Source organism: Erythranthe guttata, chromosome 8 (genome assembly GCF_056151865.1).
Source record: "Erythranthe guttata isolate IM_541 chromosome 8, IM_541, whole genome shotgun sequence".
NCBI lineage: Eukaryota > Viridiplantae > Streptophyta > Magnoliopsida > Lamiales > Phrymaceae > Erythranthe > Erythranthe guttata.
In genome coordinates, this window is record NC_142540.1 from 17546037 (window position 1) to 17565237 (window position 19201).

At 35.4% G+C, this 19201-nt stretch overlaps 6 protein-coding genes across 6 annotated transcripts; all 6 read right to left on the reverse strand.

The window, feature by feature from the left end:
- Positions 1-642: 642 nt before the first annotated feature.
- LOC105962254 (sulfite exporter TauE/SafE family protein 2) lies at positions 643-2927 on the reverse strand. The gene is made up of 4 exons (XM_088822116.1): positions 1878-2927; positions 1490-1624; positions 1261-1401; positions 643-1172 (listed from the first exon to the last, which is right to left on the reverse strand). The coding sequence occupies exons 1-4, from the start codon at positions 2619-2621 to the stop codon at positions 864-866; spliced, it is 1329 nt and encodes a 442-aa protein (XP_088678242.1). The 5' UTR covers positions 2622-2927; the 3' UTR covers positions 643-863.
- Positions 2928-3526: 599 nt separating this feature from the next.
- LOC105962253 (sulfite exporter TauE/SafE family protein 5) lies at positions 3527-6564 on the reverse strand. Its single transcript, XM_088822115.1, has 4 exons — positions 5716-6564; positions 4294-4431; positions 4054-4206; positions 3527-3982 (listed from the first exon to the last, which is right to left on the reverse strand). The coding sequence occupies exons 1-4, from the start codon at positions 6466-6468 to the stop codon at positions 3674-3676; spliced, it is 1353 nt and encodes a 450-aa protein (XP_088678241.1). The 5' UTR covers positions 6469-6564; the 3' UTR covers positions 3527-3673.
- Positions 6565-8221: 1657 nt separating this feature from the next.
- On the reverse strand, positions 8222-9082 carry LOC105961915 (NDR1/HIN1-like protein 26). The gene has a single exon (XM_012986177.2). It carries the CDS (start codon positions 9028-9030, stop codon positions 8338-8340), a length of 693 nt encoding a protein of 230 aa, XP_012841631.2. The 5' UTR covers positions 9031-9082; the 3' UTR covers positions 8222-8337.
- A 476-nt stretch (positions 9083-9558) lies between these two features.
- LOC105961916 (peroxidase 27-like) lies at positions 9559-11294 on the reverse strand. Its single transcript, XM_088821139.1, has 4 exons — positions 11012-11294; positions 10716-10901; positions 10320-10485; positions 9559-10178 (listed from the first exon to the last, which is right to left on the reverse strand). The coding sequence occupies exons 1-4, from the start codon at positions 11228-11230 to the stop codon at positions 9772-9774; spliced, it is 978 nt and encodes a 325-aa protein (XP_088677265.1). The 5' UTR covers positions 11231-11294; the 3' UTR covers positions 9559-9771.
- A 1140-nt stretch (positions 11295-12434) lies between these two features.
- On the reverse strand, positions 12435-14374 carry LOC105962251 (pyruvate, phosphate dikinase regulatory protein 1, chloroplastic). Its single transcript, XM_088822118.1, has 3 exons — positions 13750-14374; positions 12802-13441; positions 12435-12724 (listed from the first exon to the last, which is right to left on the reverse strand). The coding sequence occupies exons 1-3, from the start codon at positions 14269-14271 to the stop codon at positions 12621-12623; spliced, it is 1266 nt and encodes a 421-aa protein (XP_088678244.1). The 5' UTR covers positions 14272-14374; the 3' UTR covers positions 12435-12620.
- A 645-nt stretch (positions 14375-15019) lies between these two features.
- Positions 15020-18257, reverse strand: LOC105962250 (gibberellin 2-beta-dioxygenase 8). The gene is made up of 5 exons (XM_012986548.2): positions 18158-18257; positions 17819-17896; positions 16493-16962; positions 15566-15887; positions 15020-15453 (listed from the first exon to the last, which is right to left on the reverse strand). Exons 2-5 carry the CDS (start codon positions 17858-17860, stop codon positions 15214-15216), a joined length of 1074 nt encoding a protein of 357 aa, XP_012842002.2. The 5' UTR covers positions 17861-17896; positions 18158-18257; the 3' UTR covers positions 15020-15213.
- Between the last annotated feature and the right edge of the window lie 944 nt (positions 18258-19201).

The window sequence follows — 19201 nt, forward strand, 5'->3', positions numbered from 1 at the left end:
CCGGTTTATTTACGAGTCGAGTTTGAGTCTATTATGATTTATGACTCAACCCGAATAAGACCCGACGGATTAAGATAATAATAAAATATGTAATATAGTTATTATTTTAATGCTATGACTCAACATTCAAGTTATGATCGTATAAGATTATTTGATTTTGCAAAGAAAAAAGTCAAAATAAAAAGAATTAAGTAGTGACGGTGGCAATAAGTTAAATATGAATCAAATGCAATATATCACCGAGATTTGAGAATATAAAACGTTTCCGATAATAAGAGTTACTAATCTTTTTTAACTTCTTTCAGTCTTATTTTCAAGTTTTTCCAATAACTTGTAAAGATCGTTTAATTTTTTTTTTAATTCGCTTCAATGGAGGCAAATCTTGTTCATCACTTATTTTTATAAGCTTTTTACAATTATATAATAATGAGACCGATATAAACCCGAAACCAGAAAAAATATATGAGCCGAGCTTGAGCCTATACAAATAAGGCCCGATGGTATGTGAGCTTGAGCCTATAGTAACGAGGCCCGATGGTATGTGAGCTTGAGCCAACCCAAGCTCGGCTCACATGACCCGATTGCCAGCTCTAGTTAAGGGGATGATTGTACGTGAGAAGAAGGTGGCCCTAATTTATCCGATTTGTTTGTGTTAAAATAAAAAAATATCGTCCTTATAAAAATGACTTTCTTTTACACACACAACACAGTACATATTTCAAACAAGGTTATCTGAACTGCAACAAATTTTTTTAAACATGATATAAATCACCTCTGAAGTACATTAGATGTAAGAACCTAGTATTGTACTTCTTTATTTGTCTCAAAAATCACACACAATAAACAGACAAGAGTAAAATTATTCAGCATGGTTTCTTGAACCCCATATTTTTGCCACTAGTGTAGTCACTCCAAACAGCCACAGCTCCGAAACTAGTCATCAAAACGGTACTTAGAGCCATCACTAAACCGACCGAAAACACTATAAGCGACGCTCTCCCGTGTTTCATTATAGCTCGTTGGACTATAGTCAACCCAATCAACGATGCCACAAAACAAATCGCTGACAATATTAGGGCACCGTATATCTCATCCATTCCCAACAATACGTACTGCATTGCTGACATGGACGACGAGAATAACACCATGAACGAACACGTCGCTGCTGTCACCTACAAAAAAAATCACATTTAAGTTAATTTTGTTTATATACATAAAGTGAAGAATCGGCAAAAAAAAAAAAAAAAAAAAAAAACGTACCTCGGGTTGCATTCCAATTTGAATAAGAAGTGGACTTATAAGCATACCACCACCAATTCCGAAGATTCCTCCAAGAACGCCAGCTAATAGTGCCAGTATGGAGAAAACGAGCCCGGTTTCTGTTTTGAATGCTCCGTTTTCCTTTATATTGAGAATGATGTAAGCATTTCATTTGATGCTTGGAATATAATTTATTCGAAAGACGCAGATATTTGTTAAGCAATAATACCTGCTGAGTTGCAGAAGCATTCTTCTTAGACTTTTTATGGAGAAGGATGATTACGGTGAAGATAATCGAAAGAGGAATTTGAATTGATGAGATTATCCAGTATACTGTTCCACAAGTCTTTATATTAATAAGTCCCTGCAAAAATTAAAAAAAAAATCATATTTACCAAATTTGTTAATCGAAAAATGTATGTATTTATAATATTAATATCGAAAAATGTATGTATTTATAATATTAATATTATTATGTATTCAATAAATGGGCAATCAAAAGCACAAAAGTATCCGATTTAAAAATCTCCATAAATTATTTAATTTTTGAGATTATGAAAAATATTTATTAGAAAATTAAAATTAAAATTAATAATTAGCAAAAAAAAAATGCTTACTTCTCCGTAGCGATTTCCTCGGAGAAGATACAGCACAAAGAAGGAAAGCCAGATGAGAACCAGCAACACAATCTTCAGCCATGGAATCCCCAATTTCTCCTCAACCACTTCTTCACTGTTCAACAATGGCTGTTCGATTCCCCCGCTGTTCTCAATTCTCAGCGACTCCTGTCTCTTTATCCCTTCCGTTTCTCTTCTCCAGAACGAAACCCCCGATTTGAAGGTTTTGTAGGTGCAGAACGCCAGAAAAATGGCGAAAAATAGGGTTATCAGCCACTCCGGCAGCACGATGTTTAAGATCACCCCCAAACTAACACCGAGCAGCATGAACGGCTCCGACAGCAGCACGACGTCGTAATCGATCAGCGGCTTCCCGCCGCCGCGCTTCTCGAGCAGCAATTGGCAGGCGACGTTTGCAATCGAACCTCCGGTGACCATGAACGCCGAGTAGCTCGACGCCGTTTTGAGGTCCGATCCGGCGACGATGGTCAGAATAGGTATGAACATGCCGCCGCCGCCGATTCCTCCGGCGCTGGAAATTGCGGCGGCGATGAAGGATAGGATCCCGGCGGCCAGGAATTGAGGCGTCGGATTCAGCTCCGTGGTTAGGAATTGCGGCTGCGACCGCCATTGTTGAGTAGTGTTGAAGATTTGATTGAAAATTGGGGTTTCGGAAATTGATTTTGCGTCGGAAAATTTGAAGATGGTCGAGAAAACGAGAAAGAAGAGAAATTTCTGATTCATTTTTCCCCTCTTATTTATTTATTTTTATTATTTTCCTTCTGTTTTTGCCTGTCTCAGTAGTGTATGCATTTTGCAACTGATATATATACGTATATATTATATTTATCATGTACGTAAATATTCATTGTGAACCAACAATCCATCCAAATACATAACAAACAAAGTTTGAAGTATATAAAAGATTTAAATTGAACGTGACTGGAAGTTATTGGATTATCGACAAATAAAAAAATCAAGTTTCAAGTAACTAGAAGATTGATTAGGACGTGTTTGGGACTTGGTTGTGGTTTTTTTAAAAAAATATATAAAAAATGAAGACTCTATCCAAACTGGTTATAAGCTAGCTCCAAAAGCCAGTTCATACTTTTTGCTATTAACCTCATTATAATTTATTTAATTGGCTTTATAAATGACCTTACAAGTTACAACACACACTCGAGGGGCAAGACACTCACTCAAACACAAATTTTTTCGAGGGTAAATTATGAGCACGTATGATATAAGACTGAATAACTTAGAAACCCTTGTGGTATCGGTCATCAAACACCCAATGAGCTATTTCTCCATCTTACAATTACACTTTTACGGAGTTATGAGCAATAGAATCTTGAAGATTCTCTGACATATTTGTCTGAATTCTCAAATCTACCGCAAGAATACGGTAAATGTAATATTTTGTCTTACCTCAAGAAGTACCTGTAATTTACCCATAATTTATATGTTTAATAAAAGGGGTAATTTAGACAATTCATTCATTTTGTTATGATTTATAACGGTCTATTAATTTTAGGGGTAGTTTGCAATTATCAATATTATAGGGGTTTATAAGTTATTTAGTCTTATTTCAGGGTCATATGTAATTTACCTTTTTCTTTTTTTTTGGCTAATGCAGATCTTAAACAAGATTATCTGAATTAGAACACAATTTTTATTTTTATTTTAAATTGCTAATCACCTTTGAAGTACATTAGATGTAAGAAGCTAGTAGTACACTAGTACTTATTGTTCCAAAATCACACACAATAAAAAAGATTAATTTTGTTTATTTTTATTTAGCATGGTTTCTTGAACCCCATACTCTTACCACTAGTGTAGTCACTCCAAACAGCCACAGCTCCGAAACTAGTCATCAAAACGGTACTTAGAGCCATAACTGTACCAACCGAGAACACTATAAGAGACGCTCTCCCGTGTTTCATCACAGCTCGTTGGACCAAAGTCAACCCAATCAACGAAGCCACGAAACAAACCGCTGACAAGATTAGGGCACCGTAAATATAATCCATTCCCAGCAGTAAGTACTGGATTGCTGACATGGACGACGAGAATAATACCATGAACGAACATGTTGCTGCTGTCACCTATGAAAATCGTGCGAATTGTCGTTAAGCTTTATTTATTTAAAAAAAAATAAAAGAAAAAAAAAACTTACTTCGGGTTGCATTCCGATTTGGATAAGAAGTGGACTTATAAGCATGCCACCTCCAATTCCAAATACTCCACCAAGAATGCCAGCTAATAGTGCCATTAAGGGAAAAACGAGCTTCCCATTTAGCCCGTTTCTTGTTTCACATTCTCCATTTTCCTTATATAATAAATAAAATAAAATAAAATTATATAAGAGCACTCCAATGTTCGAAACGAGGAATATTAAGAAAATAATGTTACGCACCTGAGGAGTATTTGAAGCAGTATTCTTACGACTCTTTCTACTGTTTAGAATTACGAAAGTGAATATAATTGCAAGAGGAATTTGAATCGATGAGATTATCCAGTATCCGGTTCCACAACTCTCGATATTTATAATACCCTGCAAATTTTTTTTTAAATTTTAGAAGACAATAAACGCGATAATTTGATGTATAATAATCCTTCATTTGTTTTTGTCTTGAATTATTCCATTGGGATCTTTCTTCTACAGACCCATTTATATCAGCATCTCTCTTTTCGAATTGTTGCCTTTATTTTCTGTTTTTATCGGCTTTTTTTCGAGATTCAGTGGACCTGATTGTTGAGAGCAACACACACCATAGGGACCACTACGGCATTACCCATTTTCTTGAATATGCACATATGAATTATGATGCTTTTTTAATAATAATTATCATCATAAATTAATACTCGATAAATTACTAACCTCGATTAAATAATAGTTTCTCCCAGTCCCGAATCGGTGAAAACGTGTTAAATTATTAACTCGATAATTTAATAATTCGTTAAATTAATAGAATTTCTCTGGTCCCGACTGTATTAATTTATAGAGGTCCCAACTGTATTAATTAGTAGAGGTTTAACTGTATATAAAAAGTGTGCTCTTATAATTATCATTTGTGTTGATTGATTTAAATTAAATCCAATAGAACAAAATATAAGTTAAGAGATGTCTTAATTCACGGCACAATTAGTTTCCACCAACCAACAAAAACAAGTGTGACAATTAAGGACTAACTTTATTGATTAATATAATTAAACATACATAAAACTAAGCTCTATCTATTTCTTGGTATTATCCTCGATAAATTAATACTCAATAAATTAGTAACTTTGCTTAAATTATAAATTTTTCCGGTCCCACCTCGATGAAAACATATTAAATTGTTAGTTCGATTATTAATATTTCATTAAAGTAATAGAATCTTGCTAGTCCCGACTGTAATGTATAATATTCTTTGTATCACGATGCAATAAATAAAACTCACGACACTTTGAAATTAAAGTAAAGCACTTGCAACAGAATTTAGCGGTGGAAATTGGAGGTATCGAAATTTCATTTTTTTCGGAAGTAAAATTTAAATTCAATTCCGGTCCAAAAAACTTGGGAAAATCAGAAATTGGAATCTCAAAAATTGGACTATAAGTTCGAAAAATTTCAGATCATAATCGGCGAAAATTGGAAGTTCCAATTTTTTTTGTTCATAAATTAATATATTTATAATAATAATATTCTAAATAAAATGGATTTTCAAAAAAATTACAAAAATTAAAATGGGCTTTTGGAATTAAGAAATTTCTTTTCAATTTTCAGCGAATAATAATAAGATCAACAAATAAATATATATTATAAAAAAAAAAAAAAAAAAAAAAAGATGGTTACCTGTCCGTAGCGATTTCCTCGAAGAAGATACAAAAGAAAGAATGAAAACCAGATTAGAAGCAGCAATCCAAGCTTCATCCATGGAAGTGGAACCCCCAATTTCTCCTCTTTACCCACTTCATTACACAACAATGGCTGTTCAATGCTCCTCTCGTCAATCTCAATTTTGATTGACCGATTTCTCCTCATCCCTTCCGATTCAATCCCCCAAAACCAAACCCCAGATTTGCACGTTTTGAAGGTGCAAAAAGCCAGAAAAATGGCGAAAAAAACTGTAATTAGCCACTCGGGTAAAACCACATTGAAAATCACCCCCAAACTAACCCCCAGCAGCATGCACGGCTCCGATAGCAGCGCCGTATCGTAGTCAATCAGCGGCGGCGCGCCGCCGCCGCGCCTGGCGAGCATCTGGCAGGCGACGTTTGCAATTGAGCCTCCGGTGACCATGAAAGCCGAATAGGTCGACGCCGTTTTGAGGTCCAGCCCGGCGACGATTGTTAGAATCGGTACGAACAGTCCGCCGCCGCCGAGTCCGCCGGCGCTGGAAATCGCGGCGGCGATGAAGGATAGGGCTCCGGCGAGCAGAAATTGAGGGGTTGGGTTGACGAATTGTGCGGGAGACCGCCATTGATGAGTGGCGTTGAGAGCTTGATTGAAATTGAGGGTTTCGGAAATGGATTTTGCATGGGAAACATCGAAGAAGGTGGTGGAGAAAATCACAAGGAAGAAATATTTTAGGAATTTATGCTTCATTTATTTATTTATTTTATTTATTTATTTTTTTCTGCTGTTTTTGTTTTGAGTTCCCACTACAGAGTGAAGTGGGCTACTGATAACTAATGGAACCCTTTTTATATATAATAATAATATTTATTTACTTTTATTTTTTATTTCAAAATACATTTTAAAATACAAATATATATACTACACATATAAATCAAAGTTCAAAGTAAATAAAACGATTTAATAAATAAATAAATCACTACTGATTTTTTTTTTACAATTCAGTTATAACCACCACTAAGGTATGGTCGTAATAAATTACGAAAAAACTCTTATGTTTGGATAATTATAATTACTCCTTAACTATTAATCTTCTTACATCTCCACCCTTATGTTGTCAAATTCAACATAATCATCTATATTTCTTGAAATATTATATAGATTGTACTCGTATCTTACACTCATTTTGTGCAAAAATATAGTTTCTGATGCACCACATTCTGATATATACAAGCCAAAATACACGTCCTGTGTTCATCTTGCTTCAAAATGCGGGGCTGAAATGAGATAAAAATGGTACAAAACTGAGAATACTCCATATATTTAGAAGATTCCACTAAATTTTAAACCGCAGGGGTGGACGTGTAAGAACATTTACCCAAACAAAAGGGGGTTCCGTAATTTGATCATATTTTGAGGGGTGGTTTTAAATTTAATTTAACTTTAAAATAATTGTAATTACCAGTGGGCCTAAAGGGGTGGATAAATATAATGTTGAATAATCTGGGCTTTAGGCCCGTGTACATTATTTAAAAAGGCCGACTTTTTATTTATTTGTTTATTTAATATTTATTTAAATTTTGGAGAGAAAAAGAAAAAGAACCATTTTATTTATTATTATTATTTTTTATTTTTTTGTGTCTACTTCACTGCAATGGAGGTGACAATTTTGTGACTAGGAAATTTAGTCATTAAAAAAATGGTTAATCACAAAATGGAAGTGGAAAGCTGATTCACAATTGATTAGAAACCAATAAAAAAGTTAGGCAATAAATAAATTAAAGAATTAAAAATTCAATTGTAGCAGAGAATGTAATTATATTAGAGCTGAAATAAAATGGTGACCATGTGGAACAATTTGTGGAAACCTTATCCAGCTGGACCTCTTTTTCTTTCTCCAATCCGAGTCAGCATATATATTCCCTATTTTAATATTACCAATAATTCATCAAAAAATAAATAAAATTATATATCGACCAATCTTTATATATGTTGTCATCCACATTTGTCTATATATCTGTGCATAATGGTATGTATATAAACAAAAGAAGATAATGGATTACACCTAAATTTAGAAAAAAATAACTTATCTTGCGAGGATATTTTGGGTATTTTAAGTAATTTTTATTCTCGAAAAAGATATATCACATAACGAAAGAAAATAAAGATCTATTGTCAACGGATTCTAAAAAAACCCTAATTCTCTATATAAATGATCGATAAGACGAACAAAGAGGATCATCGAGCATTCACGAAAAAAATGATATTCACGTTTTTTCGTAACGATTGTCTCGAAAAATCTCACAGCCGCCGATAATTTCTTCTTTGAAAATATACTGTGAAGTCATTAGCGAAAACTTAACCGCGTAATCTCTTATGGGGTCAATTATATATCAATTTGTATTTTTACTCCAACAAATATTGTGTTATTTAGAATTAGGTGTTATATAGTAGTACTACAGTTAAGTTCCTAACTTAACTATTTTTTGGTGTCAAATTGCAATTAAAAAAAAAAATTGCGATTATATATATTGAAAACAAAAATCAATCCACACCCAACAAAAGGAAATTTAGAAACTATATATATTATATTTATATTTAACACATGCTAATGACCAATTAGCTGAAGTAAACCGGGCACCTCCGGTCTTTATAACTCGGCAAGATCAAACCGTCCGGTCCAACTCCGACCGGGCAATTCGCGTGCATCTTATGCCGCTTGCTATCCCAAGTCGATATCTTGAACCGGATCGTCGACGCAACCTCCAGCCGGAAAACAACCTCGCCGCGGGCCTTGTCCGCCATGAACTGCTGCCACCGCTGGCCGGTCACCGTCAGGGCGGCGCCGCCGAGGGTTCCGGCGAACACCGCCGTCTTCTTCGGCTCCTGGTAGAACGGGTTCGACAGGGGCGAACCGCCGATGCTCTGGTCCTGGTAGTAAACCGTCAGCTGCATGGAGTCGTAGTAAACTCCGATGTTCTGGTTCGCGTTCCGAGCGGTGACGTTGTAGACTAACTGGGCGCTCTGGAACCCGCCCTCGGCGCCGCCGGCGAGCTCGGGGATGGAGAAATCGATGACGTGGAAGCGGGGGCGGTGGGGGCGCAAGCTGAGCCACAGGATGAAGGTGATGATTCCGATTAGAAAGAGGAGGAATAAGAACACGGCGCACACGAGTTTCGATATTTGGGTTGTCAGGCTTTCTTTGACGCGGTGTGCGTAGTAGCGGGCGGTGTGGTGCCGCTTCATTGGGCGGTCTTGCGGCGGCGGCGCCGCCGGACCGGAGTGGATCGGGATTCGGTTATCCGGCCACATTTTTTTTTCTCCGGTCGGTGTGGTGGAGGAATTTGAAGTGTTTGCGATGAACAGAAGCTCTGTTTATAAATGGTGGGAAAAGAAGATTATTCCATGCATGGAATATTTGTGCAGGGTTGTTTTGCATGTCCGAAGAAAGGAATCATAAGGTAGCTTAACTAATTTCTTTATATTATTCTTTTCTTGTACTAAAAAATGTTTACATGCTTCTGCAAGAAAGTTGCTAGCTTTAGAGAAGGCATCTATATATATATATATATATATATATATATATATATATATATGGTTATTATATTTACACCGATCAAAATTGGACGTTAAAAGTTCGTTCGACCATAGTTTGTTAACATATCGAACAAAATTTGATTATGATTTATGAAAAAAATATGTGTAACTAATTAATCAAGTTATTCGAGCTCGATTAATCATATTCGGCTCGACTAAAGCTTGTTTGAATTCGACTGAACTAATTTATCCAACTAATAAATTCAAACGCAATTTTAAGTAACTCAGACGAAAATCCAAATAAACTCGAACAACCATTATTATTACACACATAAACATCCTCTTCTAATTTCTTGCACACCATAATACATTATTAATTATTTCCCTCCAAATAAATCAAAGAAAAAAAAAACACAAGAGAAGAGGAGCTATATATATAGTAGCATTATTATACATTCACATTATTTCATATATATATATATATATATATATATATATATATATATATATAGTATCTTAGTTAACTTTAGTGCAAACTTTTCTGATCTCACCTCCCTCGCCCGTAATCACACCGATTCTCCCCATTTTCACCATCGACTCGCCAAAATCCTTAAAGAAAGTGGGTCCCTTATTCAGTGCCTGAAATTTGAGATACGCCTTAGTCTCGCCGTCGTTCAAGAGTGCTGCATCCGATTCGAAAAGCCCCCTTCTTTTTGCAACGAGCGTAAAATAAGATACATCAAAAGTTTTGAAACTCCCCGGATCCATCTCCACTATCGAGTTTTGATCCCCGGGTTTGCACTTCTGCTTCAACTTCACTGCGTACTCGGAATCCAAAGTGGGGTCCGCGTCGTTCTTTCCCGTGAAATTGTAGAGCCGGTTACTAAAAGACGAGCAGTGAGAAATCCCAATTGTGTGGCTACCTATATAAACAAATTTAGACGAGTTTGTTAGCTACATCACGACTAAAGTCCAGTGAAATAGAAAGTTTATGACGACTAAATTTCTAAGCATCAGGCCAAACTACGGGGACCAAATTTACAATTTTCCCAATTTAAATGTACCTGATAAGACAACAAGATCCTTCATGTTTAAACCCCTATCTGCAAATCCTTTTTTCAAAGTACTAATGTTTGCAGAGGGTGGTATTAACCCGGTCAAGGCTTCATTCAAGATCGATACTTTCCCGTCTTTTCGCCCCGTTTCGACTTCCCAAAATGGCCCCATAATCTGATAATATAATTATACGGTGCATTCAAAATGATTTATTTTTCAAAAAAAAACTCAATATTTAGGAGAAACTAAAATTAGCTAGAGAGAGAGAGAGAAATTAGCTAGAGAGAGAGAGAGAGAGAGAGAGAGAGAGAGAGAGAGAGAGAGAGAGAGAGAGAGAGAGAGAGAGAGAGAGAGAGAGAGAGAGAGAGAGAGAGAGAGAGAACATAGTATGAAATTGTATATACCGCAAAGGTGACATCTCTAGCAACTATGGCTAGTACATCGGCACACGAGACGACACCCGGACAAGCTTTCTCGACGGCTAATTTTACTTTGTCGATTATTTCGAACCCTCTTAGGCTTAAATTTGGGAAGGCATCTTTCTCTGCTTGCTTAGTTGGAGACTCCAATAAAACCGAACCATCACAACCCTAATACACGAAACCCAAAAAAAAAAAATTTGAAAAAATAATTTACCGTAAATAAAATTATCTTATTAATTAACAATTCTTAATTATATTGTATATAGAAAACAACTTACCCTAATAAAGCAATCATGAAAATGCATTCTTTGCAAAGGAGCTGCAAGAGTCCGATCGTCGGAAATGACTTTGTAGATAACGTCTTTGATTACCGGTTCGAGATTCGGACATTTTTCGTGATAAAACCCTACTTTGAGGCCTTGTCCATTTGCATGAAAGATTAATATTGCAAAAGAAACTAACAAGGTCAACTGTAATAATACAGTTAAAGAAGCCATATATATTATTTGTCTAGCTAGTTCTTGATTTTGTTTCTTTTGTTAGTTATTAAACTGAATTAACATAGGTCTGGTTTTATAGTTTCAGACTGTATAAAACCTCTGAAACTGTCAATGGGGTTAGGAATTCAAGTTGGTATTAATTAGTATATAATATAAATTTACACACAGTCACACACACACACACAGATATATATATATATATATATATATATATATATATATATATATATATATATATATATATATATATATATATATATATATATATATATATATATATATATATATATATATATATATATATATATGTGTGTGTGTGTGTGTGTGTGTAAAATATATAACTCGATGAAGTTCACCAGGTTAATTACGATTCTTGTGGCACAATTCAAAGGTTGACTGAACAGTATAATTGACCCGTGTGGTGATGAAACTCGATGACGATTGGCCGGAGAAGGTTTCCGTGGCGGTTAGAAAAATAATTAACAAATTAAATGAAAAAAATTAAGAACCGGCCTAGTTGACATTATATATTATATGGTGCAGGTGACTTTTTCTTAGAGACTAAAATATAAATCTTCTGATTTAGTAAATAGACAAATTGATTTTCTTTGACAATTAATTGAAGGAGATTGCATTCCAGGTAGTTTCAACAAGGGATTAGCAGTTAATTAAGAAGTAGGAAATAATTAAGAATAAAAAAATATATATCTTTGAATTAGTCAGTAAATAGATCTGCTAATTTTTTAATTATTGACCTAAGCAGTCACATTGCAGAGTTATTTACTGCAATTATGTTAAAACTCAAAATTACCCTCTCCCTTTTGACTTTGTGATGCAGACTCTAGTATTACAAAAACATCAATTTAAATTAGGAGGAACTTCCCGAGGTAAGACTTAATTACAAAAATTCCCTTTATGTTTACGTAATTATGAAATGCCCCCGTGAGGTAATTGTAATGGTTAACATTCATAAGAGGTTTCATTGTAAGGTTTCGATATGCATATATATACATTTTGTAGTTCAAATTACTTAAGGTTAAACTAGAAGAAACACAAATTATATTAGAATACAGAGCCAAACTCAAGTCAAAGGGGGTTTCTCGTAATCACTCAAATATTGAGGGAATTTTCGTAATTAGACCTTCCCTCAAGGAAGTTCTCGTAATTTGCCCTAAATACTATTTCCATAACATTGACAAAATAAAGCCCAAGGACATAATGTATACAGCACAATCCTGGTAACCTTCGTACAGAAAATATATATATATATGTGTGTGTGTGTGTGTGTGTGTGTGTGTGTCAAGTACCATCTTTATTACAGCAGTACAGATGTATAAATACCATTAGAATTCAGACAAAAGCAGAATCTAACACAAATTCTCAGAATCTAATAACGTCTAGAAATTCTTGGCATCGAGCACCTATTTTTTCGATCATGATACAGCCTCAGTACGATGGCAGCCGATTCCTCGATCGCTTTCCCCGACACCTCTGCAAATCATAACAACCAAACATTAATTAAAATAAATAAATATGTAAATACTACTTCTACCGTTCTAAGTACTCACCAATAACTGGCCAGACAGGGTTCCGTTGAAAAATCCTACTAGCGAACTCCAGCTCCCGTTTAACATGATCCATCTCCGAATAATTGTTCCGTAATTCATCGTCAAACCCTAAGCTCTTCGCCCTAGCCCGTCTAATCGCCTGGAGAACAACGGGGTTTATAGTCAAAGCAAAGACCTTCTCCGGGTCAACCTCAAAAAGCGCCCTCGGCAAATCCAAACCCATCACAATCGGCACATTCGCCACTTTATACCCTTTCTGCGCGAGGTATATCGACAAGGGTGTTTTCCCCGTACGAGAAACTCCGGCAAGAACAATGTCCGCCTTGTGGAGATTTTCAGGCAACGCCCCGTCATCTTGCTTGATAGTGAATTCGATTGCCTCGATTCTTTGGAAGTAGTCTTCGCCGAGGGAGACTTTTCTTCCCGGGGCCCACCTGGGGAGACCGGATGGGGTCACCCCCAGGTGGGCCGCGATGGACTCGGTTATTGGGCCGAGTACGTCGAGTGATGTCACGTTCCAAAGCGTGCATGCTTGTCTAGCGGTTTCCGCGATCGATGGATCGGCGAGCGTGTAGACGAGCATTGCTCCTTCTTTGGCCGCTTGGGCTATGATCTCCATCAATCGCTCCACGTCATCAATCTTTTGACAAAAATAGAAATTGTGTTAACACAAATATGTCAATACTATAGGCAGTGGCGGAGCCAGTATAATGTCACTTCGCATAAATGCATTTTTTTCCAGTTATACCCTTATTAACGGAGCTCGAATGTATGTCTCACTAGTAACTTTATTGTGCGGGGAGGCATATTATTATTTTTATTCAGCACACAAATTAAAATTTCTAATCAGTAGCATTCATTTAATAAATAAATAAAAATCCAAATTTATAATTTTCACATATTAAAAAAAAACTAATTAAATAATCGACCGGAAATTGATAAACTTACCGCAGAAAACAAGTGGGTGTTAACAGCGCAAACCCGATCCACCAAGCAGTAATCAAACTGACCCAACGCCGCGTTAACGGCGTGCTCCACCGTCCACCCGGTCCCGTCGGACACCATGTATATGGACTTACCCGCGAACACCGCCGCATCGGTTACATACTCTCCGCCTCGTCCGCCGTCGCTGCGTGGCGAGAGCGTCTGGTACTGTTCACTCCCGTCGCCACTGCTACCTTCGATAATAACCCCTAACGAAGAATCGGAATAATTCATTTCACCTGAAGATGGCTGAACCGGCGGGCGGCCCAATTTTCGACCGGATCGAATGGCGCGTGCCCTGGACCAACGGTTCAGCTGAGGGCTCGTTTTGATTCTCCGCGATTGCGATTCGGCTGAGGAGGAAGAAGACGAATCGGAGGCGGTTGGTGAAGAAGGGGCGGTTTTGTGATCGGAGAGTGGCGGATTGTTCGTCGGCGACGGCGATTTTGGGATGTTCGAAAGGGTTAAGGTTGAAGATGAAATCATTGTTTAATATTTTTCGATTTCCTTATTTTATTTTTATCCCCTTTTTGCCGACTAATCTATTTATTTAATTGTATTAAATAACTGATATAACAGGATATTTATTTTGGCATTTTCATTTTTTTTTTTCCAATATATATATAACAGGCTAATAATAGCCATATGAATAATTAAATAAAATAGCAGATAATTTGGATAATACAAATAGGTACATGAACATATAAGTTATTGTAAATTACGGCCATTCCTGCGATAAAGTCAAATTACTGAAAAATCATTCATGTTTGGTTAATTACGATTACCTCCTTAACTATGGATGTTTTTATACGTGCACCCTTCTAGATTTCATATAATGTTTTCTAATTTGTACTCGTTTAGTTCAAAAATGCAATTTATGATGCATACAATCTGATATTTACAAGGCAAACGACACATTTTATAACCATCTTGTTTTAAAATGTGGAGTTCAAATGAGGTTAAAACGGGTATAAACTGAAAATATTCCACATAATGTAGGAAAATAACACTAAATTTGACAAAACAAGGATTGATATGTAAGAAAATTCATAATTAAGGGATGGTTATAATTACCCAAAGATAAGGGATTGTTTTGTAATTTAACTTTATCTCAGGGATGGACCGTAATTAACCAATATAAGTTGTAACCTTCGATTTATGTATGTTTGTATTGAAATAATCATCTGAACATCAAATCTTAACAAAACAAAAAAATTACATTACAATATTTAAATTTTTAAAGTATGAAGTTGCATATATATATTTTTCTTCAATTAATCTAGTAAAAATTTCCAGCAACCTATAAATATTTCTACAATTGTACATTGCAAACATTTCGATATCATACTATCAATCTATTTAATTTCTTCTATATGATAATAATAAACAAAAAAAAAAACAAAAAAAAAAACGTGTATTTTATTATGCCTAGTGAGTTTTCACGAGAAACCTCGGCAGTCCAATTTTGTGTCCGAAAAGCTTGACATCTTCTTGCACTTGTTTTCTGTATTCCCCAAAGCTAAAGCTTCGATAAACACACGGCTCGATTCCACTTTCGATTACCGTATCGTAAGACGGGCAAAAGAAATACGCGGCCGAAAATCTCTCGTTCAATGGATTAGCAACAACCCGATGCTCAACGCTTTTATACACGTTATTGCTCCACGCCTGCAATAATTAATTAATTAGCTCATGTTAATTAAAACGTGCAAACGTGATTTTGACCATTTTTAGTAATATTGAAACGACATTTAACATGTCAGTTATCTTTATTATTTACCTGAAATAAATCTCCGATGTTGATGATGAGGGCGTCGGGATTGGGCTTAACGGCGAACCACTTGCCGTCTCGGACAAGTTGCAAACCTCCGATGTGGTCTTGATGTAAGACGGTGATAAAGTCGCTATCGGTGTGGGGCATTATCCCGAACATCTGAGGGTATATCGGGCAAGGTGGGTATCGGTTCAATCGGAGGTAGCAAGTGCTCGGCAAACACGTTTCTTTGAAGAAACACGACTTCTCCCCCATTTCTTCTGCTAGTATGTCTACTAGCTTTTGTGATAGATCGGACACCATTACCGCAAATTGCTCCATTATTGAACTGAAAATTCAAATATTTATAATTTTTGTTAAAAAACATTTTTTTTTAATGTGTATAATATATATATTACCTAATTAACGTAATATTCGACACGAAAATTTTAATTTTGAATCTTGATTTTATTAGTGTTTATTCAATTTCTCCTCCGATTAATTAAGGGAACATACAACATGCATGCAGGCACAAATTGGAAATATACAGTTTTCATCCCTCAATTTTACATCTATTCCACATTTGATCCTCTATGTTTTGAAAAAATACATTTGATCACTCATGTTTCAAACAATCAACACTTTTAGTCATTTCCGTCAATTTTCCGTTAGCACTAACGGACTCAAGCGTGTTACCATGATTTCCTTAACTGACGAACTAACGGTAAATTGACGGAAATGACTGAAAATGTTAAATTATTAAAACATAAGGTACCAAATGTCTTTTTTGTGAACATGGGGACCAAATATGAAATTGGTGCAAACGTTAAGAATGAAACTGTAATTTAAAAAAGTGGTTGTTTTTTTTATTTAATATTATATTAATAACAGGGTGGACTTTTTAGTAATTAAAAATAAAATACGGGGGTTGAGTGCAATAAAAGAAAAATTTACCTGAGACTGTCGATGCCACCTGAGCCAATGACGTCACTCAGCGACACATGAAAAGCTTCCGACCAAGAAAGCTGCTTCAGACACGTGGCGGACGGAGTGCCCCAACGGTAACTTCCGGCGGAGAAATTCAAATCCTTGTAGTTCTTCTTCTCGTGAAACGGCTTCTTGAACAGCTTCTTCTGTTCGCCCCTCATTCTCTCCATCACCTCGCCGGAGATTCCGTGGTTGACCACCTGGAAGAAACCCCACTCCGACGAAGCCCTAGAAATCTGCTTCCTGCAGGCTGCGGCCTCGGATTCTCCGAGGCTCAGCCGCCTGAGATCGATCAGCGGGAGCTCGCATTCCTCCACCGACGAAAGCTCCGGCATCAGGTTCATCTTCTGCGGCGGCGCTGTGGCGGTCAAGTTGCTGAAAAGACTCTTGTACGTTTTCTCGAACGGTGGGTCGGCTGTTTCTTCCATGCTTACTTGCTGTAACACAAAATTATTACAACCATGTTATCAATATATATATACATATATATATTTATAAGTTTATAACCAACTATTTATTTTCCCTTTTTTTTAATAAGGAAATTTATGTACGTTCAGAAATAGTTGTAATTTGTAAATTAAATTAAAAAAAAATCTCCTCTAGATAAATAGGATAATTAATTAAAAGAACGCGAGAGAAAACGCGGACGAAACTCGGAAAAAAAAACAGAGATAAAATGTAGACAAAAATTGACAGCTAAGAAAAAACATATGAAATATTTTTCATATGTTTCTTGTTTTTCGTCTTCGATGAAAACGTTGTCCGGTTTCTCGCCATTTGCACGCGTTTGATGAATTTGAAGACAAGGTCAATATTGTCTTTTAATAGTTTTGTGTTTTTGTTTGTGTATTATGTGTTAAAATTAGATGAAATTCTCGGGTATAGGTGGGCCATAATCGAATATCGTATATCAGTACATAATCTAATTTGGAAGTTATATTTTATTATATACTATAGCTTCTTTTTTTTTTTCTTGTTGTGGGGTTGCAATATTGACAAATAGGATATAATTCTTGATTTTTTTTGGAGAAGTCAAATAGATATAAATAAATTCAAACCGGCCATCTTATGTATTTGTCTGCCTCTCAAGTATTCACAACAAATGCAGATCAAGAAAGAATTTATTTTTGAAAAAGAGACAAAAAGCAGAGAGACACAAGCTTGCACATGTAAACGTGTCTATGACATCACACGTTTTTTAATAAAAGCATCCACGTTTTTATACACAGTTATGTTTGCTTAATTCAGATAATTAATTAATTAGTTTACATTAAAAAAAAAAAACATGCTTACTTGGTTCAGATGCTCCGATTGGTCCGCAGAAGACACCACCATCACAGCGTATTTCGACTTTGATGGTTGTCGCCGTAACTGCATTTTCGATCAAGTGCCGTTTTCATTAGTACATATTGCAAATAAATTAGTATATATATATATTCCCTATATGTATTCTTTCTTGACAAAAAAAACCTTAGCCATAATCAAGGTGCATGCATGGCGTTCACATCATAAAATGTGTGTGAATGGTGGATGATTAATATAATATATATAAATATTAGATTAACATGAAAAATAATATATATATATATATATATATATATATATATATATATGTAAGAAAAATAAACTTACATTGGAGAAAGAGTTGGGCAGAAGAAGAAAGAAAAGCAGAGAGGAGGTAGTGGAAATGTGTGTGTAGGACTGATATCCAGGATGATTGGAAAAGAAAGATATTTATAGAGAAAATTTAAATGCCAATTAATAATTATCACCGCTGAAAAAATAAAAATAAAGTTAAAAAAAATAAAAATTAAAATTAAAATTAAAAAGGGGGATTGAGAGTATATGTTGAAAGATAGGTACACGTGGCTCATATTGCAATCACTTGTTAGGGAAATAGCTTTGCTTGTGCATTTTTAGGCAGCTCGATTTTACATTCATGGATTAGACCATTTAATGGAAAATCACTATTTTATTTTCTTTTTTTCTTTTGGGGTCAATTGTAATTAATTTTGATGCAAGTAGAATCAATCATAGTGGAAGAATTTCTAACTTGAAAAGGACTAGCTAGTGCAATTACTCAAGAGGGCTACAAATCTAGTGCGTGTCTAAAGAGTGTACAATTTCAAATGCTGCAATAGTTAACCAACGAGTTCGTAGCTAATCATATAATTGCACTGAATAAACCACACTCTCGTATAATGACTGACATACAAACAACTAGGCTAACCACTGCGGGACGTACGATTCTTAGGTTTTACCTGAATTATTGTAAGATGTATGTCCATTTTCTCACAACACAAAATATCTCTTGAAATTAAATAAACTTGGTATAAATAAATGATCAATTTGAATTCACCACTTGAGAGAAATCTATTATTAGAAATATAAAATCAAATGATTGAGTGCAAAGTTGATAAATCTTAGGTTTATATATGACACAAAAAAGTGATATAGTACAAAAAGATAATATGGTAATAATAAATAATATAATAATTATTAAAGAGTAAGAAAAAAAGAAAGATAGAAGGATCGATTGGTGTAGATTGAAACAAGTATTGCAATTTGCACAATATATTCCCACTTATTATTTCAATTGGCTGTCGTTGTTCCAACTCCTCCCATTATTCAACAAATTAATCTCAATTTTTTCAATCCAAGGAAGAAACACTTCAC

Bases quoted from the DNA above. Each gene is read 5' to 3' on its own strand.
- LOC105962254 (XM_088822116.1), bottom strand. From the start codon at position 2,621: ATGAATCAGAAATTTCTCTTCTTTCTCGTTTTCTCGACCATCTTCAAA. The intron at 1,402-1,489 runs GTATTATTGCTT...CTCAATATAAAG, and splicing joins ATGCTTCTGCAACTCAGCAG to GAAAACGGAGCATTCAAAAC. The intron at 1,173-1,260 runs GTACGTTTTTTT...TTTTTTTTGTAG, and splicing joins AAATTGGAATGCAACCCGAG to GTGACAGCAGCGACGTGTTC.
- LOC105962253 (XM_088822115.1), bottom strand. From the start codon at position 6,468: ATGAAGCATAAATTCCTAAAATATTTCTTCCTTGTGATTTTCTCCACC. The intron at 4,432-5,715 runs GTAACCATCTTT...AAAAATTTGCAG, and splicing joins GAGGAAATCGCTACGGACAG to GGTATTATAAATATCGAGAG. The intron at 4,207-4,293 runs GTGCGTAACATT...TTATTATATAAG, and splicing joins CTGCTTCAAATACTCCTCAG to GAAAATGGAGAATGTGAAAC.
- LOC105961915 (XM_012986177.2), bottom strand. From the start codon at position 9,030: ATGTGGCCGGATAACCGAATCCCGATCCACTCCGGTCCGGCGGCGCCG.
- LOC105961916 (XM_088821139.1), bottom strand. From the start codon at position 11,230: ATGGCTTCTTTAACTGTATTATTACAGTTGACCTTGTTAGTTTCTTTT. The intron at 10,486-10,715 runs GTATATACAATT...TTATATTATCAG, and splicing joins CTAGAGATGTCACCTTTGCG to ATTATGGGGCCATTTTGGGA. The intron at 10,179-10,319 runs GTACATTTAAAT...TTGTTTATATAG, and splicing joins GGATCTTGTTGTCTTATCAG to GTAGCCACACAATTGGGATT.
- LOC105962251 (XM_088822118.1), bottom strand. From the start codon at position 14,271: ATGATTTCATCTTCAACCTTAACCCTTTCGAACATCCCAAAATCGCCG. The intron at 13,442-13,749 runs GTAAGTTTATCA...TTTTGTCAAAAG, and splicing joins ACACCCACTTGTTTTCTGCG to ATTGATGACGTGGAGCGATT. The intron at 12,725-12,801 runs GTGAGTACTTAG...TATGATTTGCAG, and splicing joins CCCTGTCTGGCCAGTTATTG to AGGTGTCGGGGAAAGCGATC.
- LOC105962250 (XM_012986548.2), bottom strand. From the start codon at position 17,860: ATGGTGGTGTCTTCTGCGGACCAATCGGAGCATCTGAACCAA. The intron at 16,963-17,818 runs GTAAGCATGTTT...TTTGTGTTACAG, and splicing joins AATCGGAGCATCTGAACCAA to CAAGTAAGCATGGAAGAAAC. The intron at 15,454-15,565 runs GTAAATAATAAA...TAATTATTGCAG, and splicing joins ACATCGGAGATTTATTTCAG to GCGTGGAGCAATAACGTGTA.